Source organism: Corvus cornix, chromosome 14, assembly GCF_000738735.6.
Source record: "Corvus cornix cornix isolate S_Up_H32 chromosome 14, ASM73873v5, whole genome shotgun sequence".
NCBI lineage: Eukaryota > Metazoa > Chordata > Aves > Passeriformes > Corvidae > Corvus > Corvus cornix.
In genome coordinates, this window is record NC_046344.1 from 12,266,152 (window position 1) to 12,288,897 (window position 22,746).

The 22,746-nt window shown below is 36.8% G+C and overlaps 1 protein-coding gene across 33 annotated transcripts in view; it reads right to left on the minus strand.

The window, feature by feature from the left end:
* Nucleotides 1–22,746, minus strand: part of RBFOX1 (RNA binding fox-1 homolog 1) — a 1,114,622-nt gene that overhangs the window by 69,601 nt on the left and 1,022,275 nt on the right. For 31 of the 33 annotated variants that reach the window (XM_039560092.1, XM_039560085.1, XM_039560084.1 and 28 more), the window contains 4 exons: nucleotides 20,508–20,561; nucleotides 15,258–15,350; nucleotides 13,477–13,537; nucleotides 7,904–7,957 (listed from right to left, as the gene is read on the minus strand). In XM_039560092.1, coding sequence (XP_039416026.1) covers nucleotides 7,904–7,957; nucleotides 13,477–13,537; nucleotides 15,258–15,350; nucleotides 20,508–20,561 — 262 coding nt within the window. The remainder of the gene's footprint in view (nucleotides 1–7,903; nucleotides 7,958–13,476; nucleotides 13,538–15,257; nucleotides 15,351–20,507; nucleotides 20,562–22,746) is intronic. The other 2 variants (XM_039560097.1, XM_039560093.1) reach the window with 1 other exon arrangement.

The window sequence follows — 22,746 nt, forward strand, 5'->3', positions numbered from 1 at the left end:
CATCAGGATTTCCTGCAAAATATGTTCACTGTAAGATTTCTCTCTACAACCTCAGGTGCACATAAAGTAATATTCTGTGCTGTTCATTGCCATTATTTTACACTGGGGCATGCTTCCCACTGGAGTTGTTCAGGATCTTTGAAAAATCAAATCTTTATTCCTAATCTTTCTAGGTCCTCTAGCAGACATAGCAGGTAAGCAGGTAAATGATGGCTGTTCTTGGTTCACTTGTAACTTTGAGAAACAAATATGAAGAAATTCTGAAGTGTAAACTTTTGAAGTAAACTCTGAGCTGGTATTATACTCTTCTTGAAATAAGATACTTGAGAATATACAAAATGCTCTCATGTCTGCTGATAACTAAAATGGGTTGCATTCGTATGTCTGACTGTTGAATAAAGATTGCAACAGGAAAAGAAACACAGAATAAATGAAGCTGGAGCCTTTCTGCCCAAACATAAACACTACAGTTTCAACATGGCCCTGCAGGGATTACAAGTGAATGTGTTTATGCTTTATCCTCTCATATTGTGTCAAGACACTATTTTCTGTGCAAATTACCTTTTTCAGTAAATCTATAAGACAGAGATGCAAATCTAATGCAATTAGATGCAGAGATGCAAATTACTAATCCCTCAGTTCTCTTTGCTTACATCAGTGAATGCTGGTTCTAACTTATAAATAAAATTCTATTCTGAATGACAAGCTGAGAATATAAAAGACCAAAAATTGAATCATCATGCATAATCCTGGCTTTACCTAGTCTGTTTCTTTCCTAGCCCAGACAGGTCCCAGAATTTCAGGAGCATGAAAAGCCATTAAAGAAATGGTAATGCAGTATTTCCAAACTTTCTAAAGCACTCACTTTTACTAGGAACAATTCTATGCTTAGAGATTTCCAAAGAAAATATGAAAGCACCAAACCAACAGAGCTTGTAAAGCTTGTAAAGCACAGCCCCCTCTCAGCTACCTTCATAAGGAACAAATGAACTGAAAACGCTGTATTTTGAAAGTTGCTCTCAATAAGTATTATGAAATGCAATTACAGTGCATATTGGGGATCCGGTCATCCAATGCCCAAAATGGGAAAAAAACCACATAAGATGGAAGAGAAAACATTAGCAATATGTTTGGAATACAATTAACCATAATTTCAAACTGCTTTAGCATTAATTTACAGATATAATCAAGGTTTAACACAGAGCAGAGTTGTTTTCCATTCCACATAACTATATTAACTTTACATTTCATATATTACTTTATTACTTTACATTTCAGAATAGTTTGTCTGCCTGACTGTCCATTCTAACACATGGATATTCCTAACTTGGTTATTCTTCTAATCAGAGGAATTTATTCCTCTACATAACTGCTTTTAATTTATCTAGCATTGCAAATATCCCACCCAGTTCTGGACAAACAAGTGTTCCAGTGATGACCTTGCAGTTTGTCTTAAATTTTCCTGAGAGATTCTTAAGCCAGTGCTTTCTACATATATCCATGGCTGGCACTTGGATTACAGCCCCAGTTTTATTCTAAAAATGCATCTTGCATTAACTCAGGTCCAGGCAGTGCCCACCCAGGCTTACCCATGCTGCCCAAGTAGTTGGTGAGATGGGAGCAGTAGCTCTAAACCAGCTGGATTTATATCCAGCCTCCAAACCTACACCATACACAGTCTGGAGAGGCTGCCACCTTATTTATTTAATGCATTTTAGGTCTCTTACTAACCAGGAAGCCATAAGAACACATTTTCACTAAGCACCAGAATGATGTTTAAATAAGAGAAGAAATAATTTTTCCTTAAAGATTCTCTTTGTGGGTACTTAACTTTTTTAGCTCTTTGAAATTTGATCAACTATATCCACAATAAAAACATCTGAAACAAACACAAGACTTAGAAAACAATGCAATGACAAAGAAGGACAGTACAGCTCCTGCTTGGTCAGAAGGCTTTCTTTTGGGTTATTTAAGTAATATCTAAACAAATAAGGAAACCTCTGTGTGAAATCAGTAGAAACATGGAAACATGGTCAGCAGATCAAGACCTGCATCTCAGCAAGGTTTTACCAGCAAGCAAAGAGATCCAGCCATCCACCCCAAACACATCATTTCCCCTATTTTGAAAGGACTCCAGCTTTCAGCAAATATAGATTTCTTGTTTTTACAGATTCTGTTTGTGAACAAATCCATCATAATCCAGTATCAAATGGCCCTCTCATAATGGACCGGGGACAAAATTCACAAACTTTTATACGGAAGAAGAAAAAACTCCCTTCTTAACTGTTTCCTACCTTCATAAAGCTGCATCTATGGTTGAAGATTTACAGTTAAATAATCAAATCTATGGAATTTCTTCTAGAAATCCCATAGGAAGAATACCAAAGCCTAAGTATATACCATGTGATATACATCCCAGAGAAACACCTTTAAAAGGTAATACTGACAGTATCTGTGGTGATCTCTTTAAAATGTGCAGACTTCAAAACAACGGTGAATAGAAGTAGATTAATCCTCCTCCAGATTTAAATATATAACCGATTGACTAAATTAATGTTTAAAAAAATAAGTCATTGGCATTATCTTTAAATAAGCCTTGTTTAGTTTCCATGAGGGTATATATTTTAATGAAGAACTCATAATAATGTAGCATAAGGCATAATTAATTCTGGATTCTTCTTCTTTTTTTTAGTAAATAACTAGTAGAGATGCTGAATTCCATTTTTCTATTGGCTTTATTCATCTTTCATAAACCCGGATTTCCTCTCTAATGGCTTGTAAAAGCTCCACAGAGTTTTAGAAATGCATTAGCTGTCATCAGTGGTGTTAATCTACCTAGGAAGTCCTCATTTGTCTGATGGTACGTTTAACATTATGATTTTTGAAACAACAGTTACAGCTTTGTTTTATACTTTGAAGAGGAGCATCTATAAAACACAGGTGGAATATTAAACAATAATTATTTAACTGTAATTAGAAAACTATTTAAGGTGTTTATCTAACATTACTGCAAATATATTTATTTAGGAAAATCTGCTTAGTCGATAGCAAAGTTTGACTCTAAGTGTATGTAATCAAATTGTAAAATGAGTAAATCTATGTAGTGACAGACAGCTTTTACAAAAATTCTGCTTTAGAGATGCAATACAGTGAACTTTTACCCCAGGATTAGAATTGCTGTGCAAGCATATAATTCAGCTTCCCAAACTCCAAGCATCTTCACTGAGAAGTGTTTCTAGGGTATTTGCTGAGCTTATGCAAGACTCATTTAAATTCAAAGAGAAACACTAGAAAGATGAAATGAATCCCAGGTGCTCTTACACTCCAGAAATAGATGCTTTAAGACATGAACAAAGAGAATTAGTATTAGCAAGTGTACAGGAATCCTGTCTTCCCCTGGATTCCTCTTACTTAAAGGCATGTTTTTATAGATATTGCTACGGTAGTTCTTTACTTCTTAATTATATATAACATTATATTCCAAACTTTTGAACAAATTTTTGAAAGGAAGTTTGTTACAAAATCTGATTGTTGGTGGATGCTGCTGGCTTCCAAATCCAAACATGCCAAAAAGCCCCAGGCATCTAAAACTTCTCTGAGGGCTTATGAAATAGTTAAAAAGGTATAGACTCTTCCCCTCTCTCATTCTGCATGATGGGGAAAATTTTGCCAGTGATCTTGGAATATCTGCCCAAGAAACTGGGTGCTTACAATAGTCTTCACTGGGTTAAGACCATTTATGAAGCAAATACAACTACTCAGCTACGTGGGATGACTTGAAACTACCTCCTGAAACTCCTAGAACTTAAGGAAATTCAGGAAAAATAATAGTGCCTTAAGGAAAAGGAGGATGGGATCTTCTAAATTCCACTGAGCTGTGCTCCATGACTAGCTCTAATGGTTCTTCACCTCTAATCTTCAGTCCTTTTTCTCCACTGTCAACTTACAATTTTGAAATTTCTGAAATATTGTTTGTTGGTTGTGACCAGATAAGAATATTGTCTCATGTGAGTCACTGTGAATTCAACTGTTCTCTGAAAGAGCATTCACTAGCTTTCCAGGTAATTTCTGTAACATCTTTTCCCCCACCTTGCATTTGGGAACTACCAACAATGAGCCTCTCCAACAGGTATAGCAAAACCATTTTCTGCCAAGAATGACAAAGTCTTTTAAAATGGCCTTGCTGTGTCTCAAGCTACCTGCTTTACAGGGCTGATCTGTTGTAGTAACACAGGCGCAACAATATTCTATATTTCAATAAGGAGAGTGCAAGAGATTGCTCAAAAATTCATCATTCCAAAGCCCAAAAGAGAAAAACAAAAAGATCTGCAATAACTGAAAGGAACAACATGGAACCTGGCTGTCAGACTGCCTGAGGCAGAAAGAAAGGCTCGGTATTACAGATAAAATATACACTATATAAAAATAAGCAGGTGAAAATGATATTATAACAAACCACAAAAAAAAAGAAAGTACCAGAGCATACCTAGTAAAGAAACCCAGCTGCAAAGCTGTATTTTCCCAGCCATAAATGAATGTTTGGAGAAAAGAACAAAATCTAGCTTAAATAAAGGAAAACTATGGGATGTATTTGAAACTGGATGGATATACAAACAGATGAAAAAAATTATCCCAGTTTTCATGAAGACTTTGTGAGACAAATCATAGAGTGCTTGCTACAAATTTCCTTATTAGGACCTGCCTAAGAATTTAATAAATATTTTACTGGAAATGGTAAGAAATGGATATCATAACTTCATTTAAGCATTTCTTTCTCATAAGAGGAAAACCCCCTTAAATAGTATGCTTTTATTTACTAGAGGGAGACTGTTGCCATAAATAAATTTTTTAAAAATTTCCTATCCATGAGCATATACAGAAAAGTGTAATTCTGTGCAAAGCTGGAATGATAAATGAAAAAAAAAGTCTTTTCGTTTTCTCTGAAACATCGTTTTAGGACTTCCCAGCAGAAGGGTGGGAAGGGCAGGAACTGGTGGCCACCTGGGACTCTTGCTAGGCCTTGGAAGCGCAGCAGAAGTCTCCAGAGCGCCCTTCCCAAACGTGTCCCTGGAAATCCACGCCAACGCCACCAGTGCTAAAGAGCGACAGTGCCGGAGCGCTGTAATTTACTGCAGCATGAGCATTTCACAGGCACAAAAACAGCTCTGAAAGGCTACCCAGGAAGAAAAATCCATAGTGTTTTGTAAATGTATAGTATTTTGCAGTCCCCAAGCAATACTTTCCTGCCATAGTGTCTGTTGTGCATCTCAGACTCTCCATTTTTAGCTGTCACACATTTCCTCAATAAAGGTTTTTCTTCACAGAAGCGTACACTCCAAAAAAACCCTGAGCTATAACAATCATGTCACTGGTCCTACTGTTTACCATTATCTTCAAGGTTTTAGGGTTGATTTACACTGTGTTCCTCCCTATTTGACTTTAATTGTCTGCTTCAAGTTGTCAGGACATAACTATATCTTAGATTTGCATTGCATTAGGGGATCTTCTCCTTTCTCTATTGATCTTGTCTTACGGAGTAATTTAACTCAATTCTAATTTTCCTGTGCATGCGGGGTGCTCTCCATCCAAGGAAGTGAGTTATGTGTATTCAAGTGGTGCATCTTATGAATCTTGTTAAGCTTTACCGCCTTCCAGCCCGCACTGATGGAATATTTAATCACAGAAATGAGTTGGCAGATTTGATGTACAATACGGGGAAGCCTCGCGGCTGCGGCTCTGCTGGCAATTGAGAAACGGGGGAATTTGCCATTCATCAGTGCCATCCTGACAGCTTTGTATAACCTTCTGTTTTTCACTTATTTATGAAGATTAAAGGTACTTTAAATCAACAGTTTCTCTGTAAATGTATCATCTTTATTTCAGAAGTGGCCAAATTTTTCATCATTTATTAGGAGCTAAAGGAACTTCTCACACTGACTGTGAAAAAGTTGGTACAGTTTTATCATGACAGTGCTGAAGACAACAATTAAATTAAACAAGTAGAACTCTGACTGTCTTAAAACTCACATTTCTAATTTTATAATCTTCAAATATTCAATTGCTTCTTCTCTAAGGAAGGTGGTGGAAGGACCCCAAAAGTAAAGGTAAGTCACAGCGTTCTAGTCCAACATGCAAGAATTGAAGCGTTGTTTTATCAATTTCCTAACAACTTTAGGAGATCGGCACAATTTTAACAAAATTGTTTAAAAGAAAGTTTAAATGTTCAAATGTGAGAAATATCATCCTTTAGTCAATATAAACAAAATACATTTGACATGCATTAAGAAACCCAACAAAACCCAAACATAAACCTGCCTGCATGTATAAAGAGAAAAAAAATCATAAATAAATGACATATCTTGATAGAACTTTCTGCAATGGTGTGGTGGAGTTTGTGTCATAATTCATAAAATTAAATTAATGCTCTTCTAATGGTAATTAAAGATTCTCATTAAGAAGGGCAAACACCTCCCTAGTGTTGGCGATAAAAATGCACTTGGGACTTTAGGAGGTTATACAAAAAAATCAATAACCTGCCATTTTATAATTAAAAGACAAAATAAATGTTAGGGAAAAGTCCAGTAAATTAGGAAAATTACCTTCAGGAGAGATTGAAAATATTGATTTTAATTTACAAACTATGTGAACTCTTCATGCCCTACTTCATGAGACAATTATAAGTCAGATTGTTAATTCTGCATATGTATTAGAAAATTGATTACTGTACTATGGGAATATTATTATATTTGTCATTAACACAAAGTCATTTATATAAAATGACTAATAACTCTGACTTTCTAATTTATGCAGGTTCAGGGTTGGTTCACTAACTACTCAAACGAGATCAATGTTAAATTCCTGTTTTCAACATAGACATACGTCAGCAAGGAAATAAATTCTGCCTACACCAAATATTGCAATTCCATGAAGCCCAGTTAGTATTTTTATTATACTGTGCCGTTTTTACCCTAATTGGAACATTTTTATCTATCTCTGTGGAGGCAGTTTTTTAACCACAAGTATCTGTTTGTAACAGTGTCTTTTTCAACAATTTTCATCTCTTGGTGACCCTCAAACTAACAAAAGTTTTTCAGCTTTGTCAACTGGAGACTCGAATATCACCATGAGTGGAGATTCCCCAGGTTCTGCAGGCAATCTCTTGTTAACAACCTCCCTGTTAACAACCATCCATGCAAAATGTTTTTCTGATAGCTGTTTGTGGGCAGCATTCAAATTCCTGTAGAATCAACTGGGTTTCAGACTACAAATAAGTTTATTTTCAATCCCGTTGCTAAAGCACAGTTAGAAACTGGTGCTAGCCATGACTGACTCCTGGCAGACCAAACCTGATTCTCTTTAACTTCAAGTTGCAACCAGGATCAGAATCTGGTCTTGGTCAGGCGAAGATATAGATTTAAAATACAAAAACATCAAACTGAAAAACTACACATAAAATTTAAAGAAAAATGGTCACGAAAAAACTATGAATGCAGATACTCTATACCTATGTATGTCTACATACATATATGTACAAAATATATATATTTTTTCGTAAGATAAGATTTTTTTGCCGTGGTTCTTTACTAAAGAGTTCTTGGAAGAAAGTGACTGTACTGAAATACAAAATAAAATAAAATCTAATGTAAGACCAGAATATTGCAGTACGCTTCATGTTATCCTGTCTACTTTCCAATAAAAAGGTATTCATATATCTTCTATAGAATGTTTAGTATGCCCAGGTAAGGTAAAACCTTGAATCACAAATGTATAAATGACTTGTAAATAATGGGAATCACACAAAGAAACCAAGCCTCACGCCAAACACAGATTCTGTACTTTTGCATGTTTTAAAGAATAGTAAAATCAAACATGGGCAGTTGGACAATCATAGAGCAATCCTTACCTGCATAGAACTCTGGACTATAAACTGCACCAACAACTGGATTTAATTTCCAGCCTGCAGCAAACAAAAAACCAAAACAGTTAATATTGCAATTAGCGATATTAATAACAACTATTATTACTAGTACTGTTACTACTATTGTATAGAAAATCAAGAAAGATCACTGTAATTAAGTTTTATAGGCATCTTTGATTACTGATCTTTAATATCTGAGTCTGAAATATGGAAATAAGTCATGAAACAAGGCATTCTCCAGACATGTGGTACTGGAGTAAATGGCCAGGTGAATTACCTTGGCTGAAATAAACATGGATTTACTCCTTTAAGATAAGGAATTAAGTCAGCACTAGTTCAGGTATCCCCATACCCTCTAGTACAGAGCAGATGAGTTCTTAGCCATTGTTTTGGCTCTCTGGTTACGAGCCAAAGGGGCGAGAACAGTTCATTCTCTGGACACAAACATTTCCGATAAACCTTTGTTAGCAAGGGCTATGGGGTGACCAAGTAATTGGAGCATTTTGATTCTACCCTGGCAAAAATGAAAGCACAGCCACAGAACGGAAATGTCTGTTGTGATAGGCAGGAGATGCTCTGTATGATCCAGTCAAATGCCAGGACTTTGTTCTGTGTGTTTGTACCCCCGAGTGCCTGTGCTGGCACAGGACAAGGGCAGACACACCCCAGGAGTGGCCGTGCCTGTGCTCAGAGCTGATAAACACTGAGAGCCAGCAGGGGAGAGAACCCTGCAGCCACATCCAGCAGAACTCTCGGGGGTACAAATCAGCCACTGCCCTGCTCTTAAATAATCACTGTCCTCCCACTACTGGCATAGAACAACAGCACAGAACTCACAGATCTTCTGCACCTGTGTTCTGGCCAAACTCCCCATTACTGCTTACACTTTACACCTGATGCAGCATACCCAGGCCGGCTGCAGACACACGGGGTGTGCAAAGCATGGGTCATGTTAAAGACAACCAGGCTGGAGGAATTGGAGGGGAAGGGGCAAGGGAAGAGCATGAGAAAGTGCTGCAAACTCATTAGTGTTCTCAGCTGTGGTGCAGTGCCAGTTACTGTGGTTTGCTCAGCCACAGGTAGATCCACTCCCAGTTAACTGCAAACTCCACAGAACATCCCCCCACCCACATTCTCTTTTTCCTTAAGTGAACAATTATTTTGAACTACTGGAACTGAAAAATTAGGGCTTTTCCTAAAGCACACTCAAATCAGAGGAGTGGGGAGCACTTTTTTAAAATGGGAATAAAGAAAAAAAACCTGAGCAAAAACATGTTGTAAACTCCAGAGCTATGGTACTTAAAATAGAACTTAAAACTTCTTCTAGAATCAGAATACAATCCAGACACTGGCAACAAGGCTTTTCAAAATCACAAAGGCCAAGATTAGAGGAATTTAAATGCACACTAGGTTTATTTCTGCTTTGGCCCTATCACGTAATGCAAAAAGCACAGCAGAAAATCATAAAACATCAAGGCATCGTAAGACTGAAAAAGTGCAATGCAAAATCTCAATAACAAACAAACTATTCCTACCCTTTCAAGTTACCTCTATCTCATCCACAGTAACAATTTACAGCTAACTGTTCAGTCACAGAGGGGAGGGGGGTTTTGAAAGGCAACTCATGAATAAGTTCAGAGTTAGCAGCTTTGCATGACACCTTATCTGCAGAAGTGGCTACATTTGCTCTGTGTACCCAAAACGCAGTTAGGGAAGCTAAAATACCCAGCCAAGAAGGGCTAAAATGTTTTTCCTCCTGAAAATACCACATGAGTTTTACCTGATCCTTCAATTTTACATACTATAGGATTACATTTAGGAACATCAGATTATAACATATCTCTTAGCCAAATTTTGTGTGATAAAAAGTAATTCACATTTTGAGACTTTCGGTAAAAATCTAACCTTATATATGTTAGGGAATATTCAGTATTTCAAATTCAATATTTCCTCAGAAGACCACTGATCAACACCACCCAAAATGAAAGATTGGACAGAATTTCAGATCTGTCAGCTTTTGCTGTCAAAGCAGCTGACAGACATCTCTCAGCTTTAAGTTACACTAACAGTGCCACAATTTGTCTGAGAGAAAGAAAAAAAAATCTTGGAAGACAGAGATTGTTCTTCACAGCTGAAAGGCAGTCTCATATTTCAGCTCCTTACCACTCTCCCAGTGATGGCTGTCTCATCTAACTTTTTGAAGTCTATGGAGGAAATACTTCATTCATCGTGAAAATAACAGTAATTAAACTTAACTTTATCTTGTCAGCCAACAATGTGCTGGCCCATAGCTGTGTGGGTTAATCAAGTGTGATGGGAGTTGATGTATCTGAGCGAGCAGCTGCCAAGTAACCCTTTTGCAGCAGCTGGAGGAGGCAAATTCTCGGCTGTGAGTGTAATTTTGTGCATTTTTCTTAGTGTCACAATATTAATCTCATTCTCGAGTTGAAACTATAAAAGCTTGAAACTTAAAAACCAGCCAGGGGAAGAAAAAACCCTCTGCCTGACCCAGCTCCCCAGCCTGTGCAGTCATCCAGAGAAGCACATGTCCAGTGTGCTGAAGGGAAAGAAACGATCTTGGGTTAACAAGCTGTGGTAGAAAATGGGGCACAGCAACACAGAGAGATTATTTTTCTTCACAGACCAGAGAGGCCACCATGGCCAGAGAAAGGCTTGGGTAGGAAGGAACCCTGTGATTCCATTTCCTTCCCTCCTGTTTGCTGCCCAGGTAGGGGGGGCAGGGAGTGGGAAGGAATTTAACTGTGCTAATAGGCACTAGATGTGATTTTGAATCTATATTTAGAGCAACAGAAGGCTCAAATCCAAAGCATCACCAGTATAAACTTTAAAACACAGTTATCCTTTTACAGATCTCTGTTTCATGTTTCTCCTTTATTGCTGCAGTTCTCTGAATGTACTTGCCCATAATTCTCTGTACCCTACAACCCTTGGATGAGCATCCTGAACTGCAATATGGGCATCAGAAGAAAGTACAACTGTGAACAGGATAGGCTGGAACATCTAAAAATGTCTCAAATATTTTTGCCAACATGTAGCATCCCTGACACTGAATTTCTTTGAAAAGAGAAGGCAGTTGTACTTCCAAAGCACGAGGTGAGCCATCACAATCATCCTGACTGATAACAAACCCACGAAGCAGAGCTCTCCCAGCAACTGCTCATTTGGGGAGTCAAAAGTCACTGGAAAGCACACTTATTTCAAAGACCATTTAGGACACAAAAGCAAACCACTTATTTGAACGAAGCTATATATATTAAAAAAAAAAAAACAATCAAGATTTTGTGTCTTGAAATCTACTGACTTCTGGAATCCCATTAGCAACATGAGCCCTGTTATCAAACAACCAGCTGTATTCAGGAATGAAACACAAAACAGAGTGTATCTTGTTTTTAAATTAAAATAAATATCAGTTCCTGACATTTTGATAGCATACAACATGTGCCCCAACTACCTTTTGAATACCTGCCAACAACATGCCAGTCACAACACACACTTTGAAAAATAAAGAGAGGCACTAAAACGTAAGTGGTTCTGAAGCAAACAAAAAGGCATGTGCAAACAAAATGTTTCTGGCTACCTGCATCAGAAGAGTCTTTCAAATTTTAATGTGCAGGTAGAAAAACTGGCCTTACAGTTTATTTAAAAGATGAGACCTTTACTTTAGACAACAATAATCTTCAATAAATAATCAGCTCCAGCACTGGTTAATTCCTGACAAAATGATAAAGAACGAGGCTCGCACCATGCCAGGATGACTGATAGTATAAACACTGATGAAACTAAATGAAGCACCTTACACGTCTGCACTTCATTCCTTGTTGCTTGTGATGATTATGCAAAAGGGATGTGATTGTCCTTGTGTGTTTACTTTAGGGGACTTCAGACATTAAAAAAAAAAAAAAGTAAAAAAGATTAAAATAATCAAAAGTTATGAATTGCAACCAGAGGTCTGCTTGGTAGATACCTGGCAAAATGTGTGCATAGGAATATTCTGCATGCAACACCTTGGATGTCTGGGATCACAATAAATAAATGCTAATTCTTTATGCACTGAACAGGGTATTTCATACTCTTGGTGAGATCTAGATTGGATGGAACAGGATGGAAAATGACAAACAAAACACTTCAACTCGGAAACACTTGACAGCAGATTAAAAAATGAGAATGTATGACCCAAGAAATCCTGCAGTGCAGGGCATGCACATGGTTAATTTAGCTCTGTATTGCAACGAAATCTTATGTGATCCAGTCAAGCCTCACGTCTCTCTCTAGATTCACTGGGATGCTTTAAAACCAGTAAAAACCAAGGAGATTTTCCCAGCTGTGTAATTTGCCAAGCTTCACATTTACAAAATGAGGAAGAAAATAGTTTCTAAGAAAGCATGAGGAATTTCAGACCTTTCTTCTCCAGATCATTTTAACTGGCTCAATTATCACGTCACATGAAAACCATCCCCATGTTTTATTTTTACTGCGTCATGAAAAAGTGATGAGCCTTTCATTACAATATAAAGCCACTGAGTGCCCTGGGTTTTAGTAAAACCTCACTAATGAGACCTCAAATACAGAAAATATGATCCATTGTATTTCAAAATGGAAACTAATCTAATCTACCTTGGGAAACCTTTGTGTTTCCTAAACATTTCATCTGCTTTCTACCGGACGGGAAAACCTGAATTAAATTGAAATCAAATACCAACAACTACACAGTCTAGTAAAACTGAAAGCACAATTGCAATTAACTTCAGTTCACATGTTATTGTTTGACATGGCTGATTTAGGACCTTGTTTGAATTTGAATTTTCTGAACCAGCAAATGCACATTTAAGCACGTGATCAAACACTCCCAAAGGAAACATTTAAAAAATGTATTGTTTCCAAACCCCTCAAATAACTACAGATTATTAATGTGTAACAAATAACTATGGATCATTTATGTACAGCATTACACCAACTTAGGTTAGCATTAGAATGAATTTTATTTTTAGATAGCTTGGAATTTTGATTTTTCCATGGGAAAGGAAAAAGCTGGAAGCACCACCCAGTAACAGTCTGCCCTTCTTCTATCAAATTGTCAAAGGAGGACACAGCAAATGATCTTTGACTGGATGTGTGTTCTGGTAGTAAAAGGGTCTACAAGGAAAGACATTCTTGCTGGTCTCCCTACCGCCATCCCCCAAACCAAGTTCAATCCTCCCACTAGCTCACTCATCACTACATCAACACTGCACAGACCCCGTAGAGAACATCACTTTCCTATCAGGCCCATTGTCCTACACAAAAGCCACTGGGGTCAAACACTGGGATTCCAGTCAAAGGGATTCTTGCTCTGCCCGCCTGGCTGTGAATCAGCCAAGCTCTACTGAGATGGAATTCATGCCCAACCCCATCATGCCTTGGGACTCAGAGCCCTGGGGAATGCAGGAGATACAGAGTGAGACACCTCAGGAGCAGGTGAGGGCCGCCATTGAGCAGGACTGAGGTTTGGCTTTGGCATGCAAGGACATTCACCCAGAGCAGGGGGCCCACGCACTTACCGTTCGTGTAAGGGTTGACGGTCTTTTTATTTGTCATTACACGAGCTGTGGCATTATTTACCTAAGCACACAGAACAGGGGATTAGAAACGGTTACAGGGAGGGCCCGTGTCACTATTAAAGGCATGCATTATTACTGCTATTAGTCATGTAAAAATAAAATGCAATTTAATTTATAGAAGGCAACAGGTGCATAACAAAATCATACTATTTATAATTACATTTACTTTCATAACCATTTTAACTTACAAATCATTTCAATAAAGCAACATCATATCATTTAAACTTTAATAAAAAGACATTAAAAGCAAATTAAAAGGTACTGCATAATTTAAGACTTAAGAGCATGCTTGTATTCCATGATAACACTGATACAATAAATACTCAAAACAGAAAAAAAAAAAAGATTATATGAAGGAACATGCAGTGGAGTAGAAAGGAAAGAGACAAGGTACAAGGAAACAAAGAAAATGTCAAAAAAGGGACAAACGAATTTTAGCAGTGTGCAACATAACCCTTTAGAAGAGAAGTACCATTGGAAAAGCAACATCTAGCATTCAACACTTGGAACAAGAGCCTTTTTCATTGCAAGAATTAACAAAATCATTCAAGCTTTAAAATCACAGCTAACAAAAGGATAAAAAGAGGGTGCATTATTTAACACAATATGGAGTTAACAATCTGAGTAAGATGTGCACGAAGTCATATCCTCAATCCAATCAGTGCCTCCCAGGCTTGCTTAAAACGTACACTCAATTACAGGCGTACCAATATATAGAAAAAAATGTAGCATCAAGAAAACTTAATACAACAAGTCAAAAAAATTCACGTGGTATATCAGCGCTAAATACGTGAAACGGCAGATGGACTTCTCCACTTACCATTCAGCACCATCGCCAGCATGGGTATGTATACAGTTACCATGGTTACTGAGAGTTTGGTGAGGGCCCTAAGCGCTACCGTCGAGGGGGGAAAATGAAAAGGCAAAATATGCAACATCTTACTCAAAAGACGACAGCATTTTCAATTGGTAATTTTTTTTTTTTTTTTTTTTAATCTAACAAATACGACTGAGGCAGTGTTGAAGGGGATCCAGTGGCATGGAAATGCATGGGGGGTGTTTTTTGGAGGTGGGGATGGCTCAGGCCACCCAGCCAAAAGAGCCTCATGGCTTCGTTAAAATTAAATGTGAAAATTGCTCGGTCTCTAGTCTGGCTTTGTTTCTTGTACATCTTTTGGATGCTTCTTACCCAATCTGAATTTTTTGAAAGCCACTGTGGATCCCACATCAACCCTGCAGCAAAAAAAAGAAAAAAAAAAAAAAAGGAAAAAGAGAAAGAAAACAAACAAAAAAAAGAAAATAACAACCTTTTGTTTGTTTTTGTTTTGTCTGTCACACTTTTTTTTTGTTGTTGTTCTCAATTTTTTAATTTTTTTTTTCTTTTTTGTTGGCTGGTTTTTGGAATCTACTGCACCCATTGATTTACAAAACATCCAAAATAATAACTTCAAAATATTAAAGCTTTCTTTTTTTTTTTCCAAATTCTGTCATCCACCTTTCAGCAATAATGATAATAATAATAATAATAATTACAAAAGAAATAATAATAAAAAACCCAAGTAAGGCCAGATTCTCTCTCTTTATATATAAATATATATATAAACAATGGGAAGGGGAAAGGGGAGCACACAGAAGACACCAATGATGCATCTGAAACAACAAATGAGAGTGAAGCAGACATTTATAAAAAAGATGAAAAGGAAAATATTTTGAACATGCACCTCGATTTTACGGCCCTCTACCACGGTGCCGTGTAATTTCTCCCTCGCCCTGTCCGCATCAGCACTATTTTCGAAAGTTACGAAACCAAATCCCTGCATGCAGGAGGGAGAAGGGGGGAAAACAACATGCACATTATTATTTCAGTCAATGACCACTTGTTTGCTTATGTTCTCTCTCTTTAATTTAATATTTTCTTGTCCTTGCTTCATTTCTGTAACATGCAAATTAGAAAAATTATAATTGTATTGAGATGTGCAATAAATAAGCAACAAATGTGAACAAATTTTTTTTTTCTGTCATCAGTTAGATAATACCCTCTGAGAAAGTCAAAGAATGATACCAAAAATACCTTTCTACATGTCACTACAGAGGAAAATAAATCTAACAATAAGAAAATGAAATTAAAATAAATTACAGTGTCTTCACATAGAAAAAAATGAACTAATGAGAAAAGAAAATGAACCACATTTTAATGACATGCAGATATCTCAACAAAATAAAAAACATGTGCACAAAATTCAACACTGAATGTCAATATACTCTAAACATTGCCTACTTATTCATGCTGTTGTGATCATAAGAAACACTGTTCCCATGCAACACTAGGGTAACTTAAACTTTTGTCAAACTATACAGCCTTTACTTATTTTTTTATAAAAGGAAAAAAGAAAAAAAAAAAAAAGAAAACCACCAACAAAACAAAAGTACTTTCAGAACAAAGTATAAACTTTCTTGTATTAACAGATCAAAGAAAATTACATGATGTGAATAGAAAAAGAAACTCTGATAAAAGAAGAAAAATGCAAACGTTTTAAATAAGTTTAACTGCTTCATTTACTTGTTCTGCATATTATTTTCTACACATAGAACATGCAACTGGTAAACCTCCAGAATCCCACCTTAGTGGGACAAATCTGAAATTCTGCTTATGACAAACGCCCTTCTTTGTAATACTAGGCTAAAACAAACATTTCAAATCCTACTAAAATTCATTTTATGTGCTAAGTTAAATTAAACACTGTTTAAAATGGCAAATATTTTGGGAAAATCTGACCACGAAGAACATTTTAGAAACATACACCAACCCTTTGAAGTAATTCTTGCATTAGCACTACAATGCCTTTGCATGCCTCCCAAAGTTATCCGAACAAATGCTGCTCTACATCCCTGCGCTTTCACACCCAGAACCATTTGCAAGTTGCACGTGGTGCTTTGTACACAGCCGGTGCTCACAGAGTTTAAGTGCTACTAAAACCGGTTTTTTTAATTTCTATTTTAGTCTGAAGTCCGTTCTGCTGCTGAGCAGTCAGCTATGCACCACAGCTCCCCATCTCCCTTTGCTAAGTTTTGTCAGTGTTCACCCAGTTCCTCTCTGCAGTGCTACCTGTTATGCAAAATGACTGATTTAAAAAAAAAAAAGGGGGGGGGGGGGAAGAAAAAAAAAAAAGGGGAAGACGTTTATACAGTCATTTACACAAAGGGGAGACCAAATATCAAACTAAGGCAAAACTGACACCAAGCAGTGAGAAAAGGAATGGGTATGAACTACAGAACTAATTAGTCAACCATCAACCAAAAAAGTTAAGTAACTCTCAGGGTAATTCCCTGGTTTATTTGGGTTATTTTACCCACTCAAAGAAGTCAGTTATTTATTCCCATTTATAATGCAAAAAGTGACGTTTATGTACAGCAGTGGTTTCTGTTTCGTTCTCTCCAAAGCAGCTTAAGCACAGCTACTCTTTTTTCCCCCCCTTATAAATCCAGCCTGAAGCCTGAGCTCCGAAGTGCTCTGTCAGCAGCTGCATCTCCAGCTGAAGCCATTCTCAGAACACCTGATTCCACACATTTTCTCCACACCACTCTCCACAATTTTAGCACAAGGCCACGACCTCACTTGCTAGAAGACACTGAGGATGTAACTCTTTTCCCCAAAGCACCAGGAGTGTTGAGAGAAAGTAAATCCCCCTCCTCAGCACTAATCTCCATGGTTTAGATGCCTGTACAGGCTTTTCTGATATCTAAAACCATCCTCAACTTTAAACTTTTATTTCTTCTACAACTGCTCCTTCCCGCCTTGTTAAAGCTCTGTTAAAAAACCTCCTAATTTAGGATGCCATTAAGAAAATTTCCCAGCAAAAAACATCACTGGATCCATGGATCTAAGCAGCCTAACTTCATTCAATAGCAGAAATTCCCCCAGTTCTGTTTTGGTTTTTTTTCCTATTCTCTTGCCTGAGAAATTGTCCCTTCTCAGAATTGCAAACATTTGGTGGGAGTTCAGTCAAAACTTTCTGACATTCTCCTTAGCTCACAGCACTACCAGTTAATTTTTGTTCAAACAGCTAAAGAGAAAGATAAAAACCTAATTACACTAAAAAATTAGAAAAAACATACAAAGTGGAGCTACAAGCCAAGATACGATAGGAACTTCAAAGATTCTGAAAATAATACTCATTGTAATTTTAAAATTTCTTATGTTGTACTTATTGTCATAATCAACACTACCTAAATTAAGCTCTTACTATGCAAATCTTTAACTTCACCTGGCTGACAGAGAAACTCAAGAACAAAACACAGATTCACCCATCACACATCCAAATACCTACATGAACCCTTTCGCATCAATTTAATATGCAGCTGAGTTAACAGCTGTATTCTATTAACTGGTAATGCAAATATATGCATTTTATTTTTAAAATCTGTCAAATGATTTAATAATAGCCAAGTTAGTGTGTGAGAAGGTTCTGATTTAATTTGGGAGGCACTTTGGCGTTCTTATTTGAAGAAATAGGTGTTAATATAATATACACTAGATACATATTAATACACACATAAATAGATTTCTGAATGTATATACAGAGCTGTCTAGAGCATTGATTTATAACTGATAGAAAATGGTCAAAAATTCAAAAGTCATCAGTGTTGTCATGTATTTTAGCCAAGCTTTCTTCATTAGTATTACACATTCAAACAAGCAGAAATTTGTAGTATGAAACTTGCATCATTTGAGGGTTTTCTCTTATGGAAGGACTCCCTTCTGCAAAATAATTTTATACTTTATGGTGGAGTTCTAATGTTATGTTTTTTTGAATATGCAATTCCATTTTTCTTAACTATTACGGCATGAGAATGAGATTACTTCTGTTGTTTTTGCAAGAAATCGTTTAAAACATTAACTGTTAGAATAAAAAGAAAGAAAAAGAAACAGAAACAAAAACATATTCTAGCAATTCTTATGCCAAACTGCAGCTAGAAACAAATTTGAATTCTGATCCTGCAAACTTTGTTACCTGTACTCAGTCTGAAACCACTTAGTAGTCCTTTCAGTTTCAGTGGGATTTTATGAAAACATAGATAAGCACTGCCAGGAATGGGACTTTAATCTGGTGCATCTTAATTCCTACAGAATGGACACGAAATGATCAGATTAAATAAAAAAAAATAGAAAAAGAAAGAACAGAAAAAAGATGTCCCTCTCATTCCTAATATTATTTTCCTTAACCTTCTATTTAATTGAGAGAATCTAAAGGTACTTCTGCAAATCAGAATATCATGTAGCTATACTTGAAATAACTCTGACTGAGGTGAGAGCAGCAGTCCTGAGCTGTGAGAGGCATCCCAGCCCTGCCTCAAGCACCTTCAGCAGCTCCCCTGGAGACAGCTGGGATGCAGCACTGATGGTGCAGGAGCATTTATTAACAACAGGCTGACCCGACAAAGGTTGTAACTGAGGCAGAGATGTTAAAATCCAGCTAGGAAAACCTTTTCCTTCTGAAATCTGTTCTAGGATCTTGCCTTTGGCACGAGGCACTGGGTTGTTTCAGTGCTGCAAGGTCAACATCAAAAAAGCTCAATTTGGAAACACCTCCTTATGCCATCCCCCTAAAACTTTAACAAAACCTTACACTTAAGGAGCCCAGTGCAGGTGTGGTGGTTAAAATCCCCACCTGGGTAAGATTTAGCAGCTAAACAAAAGTTTAAACTCCTACCACAGGTGCTCAGCTCCACCCCATCAGCACAACCAGCAAAGGTGGCCAGTGGGGATGGCTTTGGAAACTGGTGGGACTATCCAGCAGCAGCAGGTTCTGGACAATCTATATCTTTTGCAAACATTATTGAGCAACCATAATTTAAAAATAATGAATTTTGGCCAGAGTAGGAGATTCTGAGCCACCAAATTCCATCCATTTTAGTTGTTTACTGAAAAAGTGATGAATGTTCCAACTGAATTTGCGCTGGTAGGCAAGGGGAATAATTAATGTCTGAATAATAAACCAGGAGATTTCAGCTGTTCCATTTAGGTTTAAAAAAAAAAGTGAAGGCTTTATTTTCAGAAAATAAATATTAACAGAAATAAAATATATCTGATTTAAGATAGATTTTTGATGTATATGATTCTTAAAATATGACAGATTACAGTATGTCTAGAACAGGAATAACATTCCATCGCTGATCATAAATGATATATGAGCTACAGGAAGATTGAAACATTAGTGAATAAACTTTTTAGTGGGTCTGACATGGCAAGAAAAGGAAAAAAGATATGCATATGACAGACATAAAGCCCTGTAATGCAGCTGATATCATAGGTGAACACACTGGGTTACAGTTTTGCACCAGCTGATGCAGTCATAGCCATTCTATCTTGCTTCATTTTTTAAATACTGAATAAATTGAAGTATGCATTTAAGGCAAAGTAATTTTGGAAAAAAAAAATTAAACGTTTCCAATACAATAAGAACTCTATTAATAAAATAAATGCTAAAATAGATTTTTTTCAAAGGGTTGGTGTACTAAGGCTTTAACTAAAGAGGAAAACATCTGCACTTAATCGGGAACAATCACATATTTTCTCAGCTAATCACTAAAGAGGATAGTTATAAAGTATCATCATCATCTTTCATTTCAATAAAAGAAAAAAATACCTGTACTAATACAAACCTACCTACAAATATCTTTAACTATGGACTCATATAATAAATGAAATAATTACCCTTGAAGAATAAGGAGAGCAAAAATCAACATTCTCATAAAACAGATGACAGTCTGGAGTAGTTAAAATTACCCCCTTTAAAAGATATGAGTCCAATGATTTTCATACTGCTTAGAAAACTGACTGACAGCTCAGATGTTCTCACTAACATAAAATTTCAGACATTATTTTATCACAGCAGTGCAGTTGTTTCCTTTTACTCATATAAGTATTTTAAACAAAACAAAATAATCCACAGGTGAATTAAACTGCTTACCTTTGAGCCTCGCTCATTAAAAATAATTTCAACATCTAAGATTTTACCAAATTGCTGCAAAGAAACAGAAAAGTTACATGAAAATAAGGTAACTTCAACCCTTCTATCACATAGAGTACAAATGTTTGTTTCAGGAAATGGTGCAACACTTTAAAAAAGTTAAACAATATAAAACCAAATACTGTTAAACACAAAAGAAGACACACTAAAAGGAGTCAGATCAATATTACATCTCAGTTGTGTGCGTCATTATGCTCGTTACAGTCATTCCACAGAGGAACTTGAAGCTCAGTGAAGCCCTCTGACAGAGAGGAAAGAGCATTAAACCATGATCACACTGAAATAAAAGTCCCAAATTTCTGGATTTTCCAGAAAAAAGTCAAGGAGTTTGGTTACTTCTGCCTTACAGGAATAGGATTAAACCAGGTGGGAGTTTTGTTGCTCGCTTCCAGGACTGAGGATTTCTTTCCACCCTGCTGAAATCGGTAACCATTATTCCCTAAGAAGTTTTGCCTTACTGGAGCATAATTTGAAAAACTAGAATGGATACTCACTTTGGGGGGATTTTTTCTCTGCTCAGAATTGCATTTTTATCATAATATTAGAAGTAACTGTTATTGCCATTGACCTTACAATAGCACTGAATTCCCTAGATGTTGTTTGCACACACAAAAGCTGAACACAGCTGCTTGTCCCAAAGGAAAAGACCCTATTGGACTTGGCTTAGGAAGAGAATAAATGTTAGAATACTTCCTGTTAGGACACATTTTCTGAGGTGACAATGTAATGCATCAGGGGGTCATTTCTGTTATTTCAAATGTCATTAGCATGTAGTATGGATCAGCGTTAGCACTGGTAAGTGACCCAACATCTTAAACAAAAAGGCACACATTAGAGGCAGGGAAATGGACAGTAACCCAACAAGAGTCCCAGGAACTGCAGAAATGAACCTATACAACAGTCTTTTAAGATATAATAAACAATTACAGGCTGGAAAGGACAGTATTCCTTCTCTAGCTTATTAAAGAGTTTCAACCTGGTCATCAAAAATAAACCATCACTTGGTATTATTTGGCTTATTTCATGTTCTTGCATTCACCATTAATTAATGTTTTAACTGCAGCTTCAGCCTCGATGCGGAGATGGACTTGATATTTAAACAATTCTCCTCTGTTATATTCATGTCCATGTAAAAAGATCATCTGCTTTGTGTATAACATGGACATGATGCAGACCTGCCAAGTTTCATATGACATATTTCAACTGACACATGCAGAAATGTCATTTTTCTATCATTTCAGAAGCTAGAAGTTTACTGTGATCAAGTCATTCTGGAAGTCAGCTGGAAAACTCCAGCCCTTCCCCAGTGTCAGTCTTTTGAGACCTAAGACTTAGAAACATTAAAAGGAAATGTAGTTTTTATTCATTTATAAATTACAGTACCTAAAAAAAAAAAAAAATCTTTCATTTAATGTTTTTTTCAAATAAAATCTATTTTAAGTGGTTTGTTTAGTTTAAATAAATTACCGTATTTTTCTCTAGAGGGTCAATTATTATGCCTTCTGCTATTCTGCTGATGAGCTGGAAGCTGCGTTCAGGGGAGGTAACTTGTACCAAGTCAGATACAGCAGAACAGTCACTCATTTCCCAGTACTACACCAGGATTCTTTTTCCAGTGACTGTTTCCTTCAGAGGAATAAATATTAAGGAACACAGTCTTTTGACTCACATACAAACACATTAGAAGAACTTAAAAATCTAAACTGAATGTGAAAGATGCAGAGAAGTACAGAGCCATGGAGCACTTGGTGCTGCACTGAATAACCAACTGTAATGCAGGAGAGAATTCCAGTTTAGTGAGGCAGAATAAAGAGAGCAAGAGTAACATAAATACTCCAGAGTCCTCGCTTGGACTCTAATAGATGATCAAGTACTATTTCTAGATTATGCTTAGTGGCATTTCAAACTAAACCTGAGAGTTCTTGGGTCAGGGAGTAGAAACACAGTCTAACCTCTCTCAGTTATAAATCCTATTGCTGATGGCATGTCCAGGGCCTGTGTGAGACACAGGGGATGTGCTAGAAGGCACCTGTGGCCTGGAGAGAAGCACAGATTGAGAGACTTCTAGAAAAATACTAAAAAAAGCCTTCAAAGCCTACAGACCTACAAAACCTGTGGAGATGGATGAGGATTCTGAACTTTGTGCTGAAATTCAGCCCATGCCTTCCTTTTGGGTCCC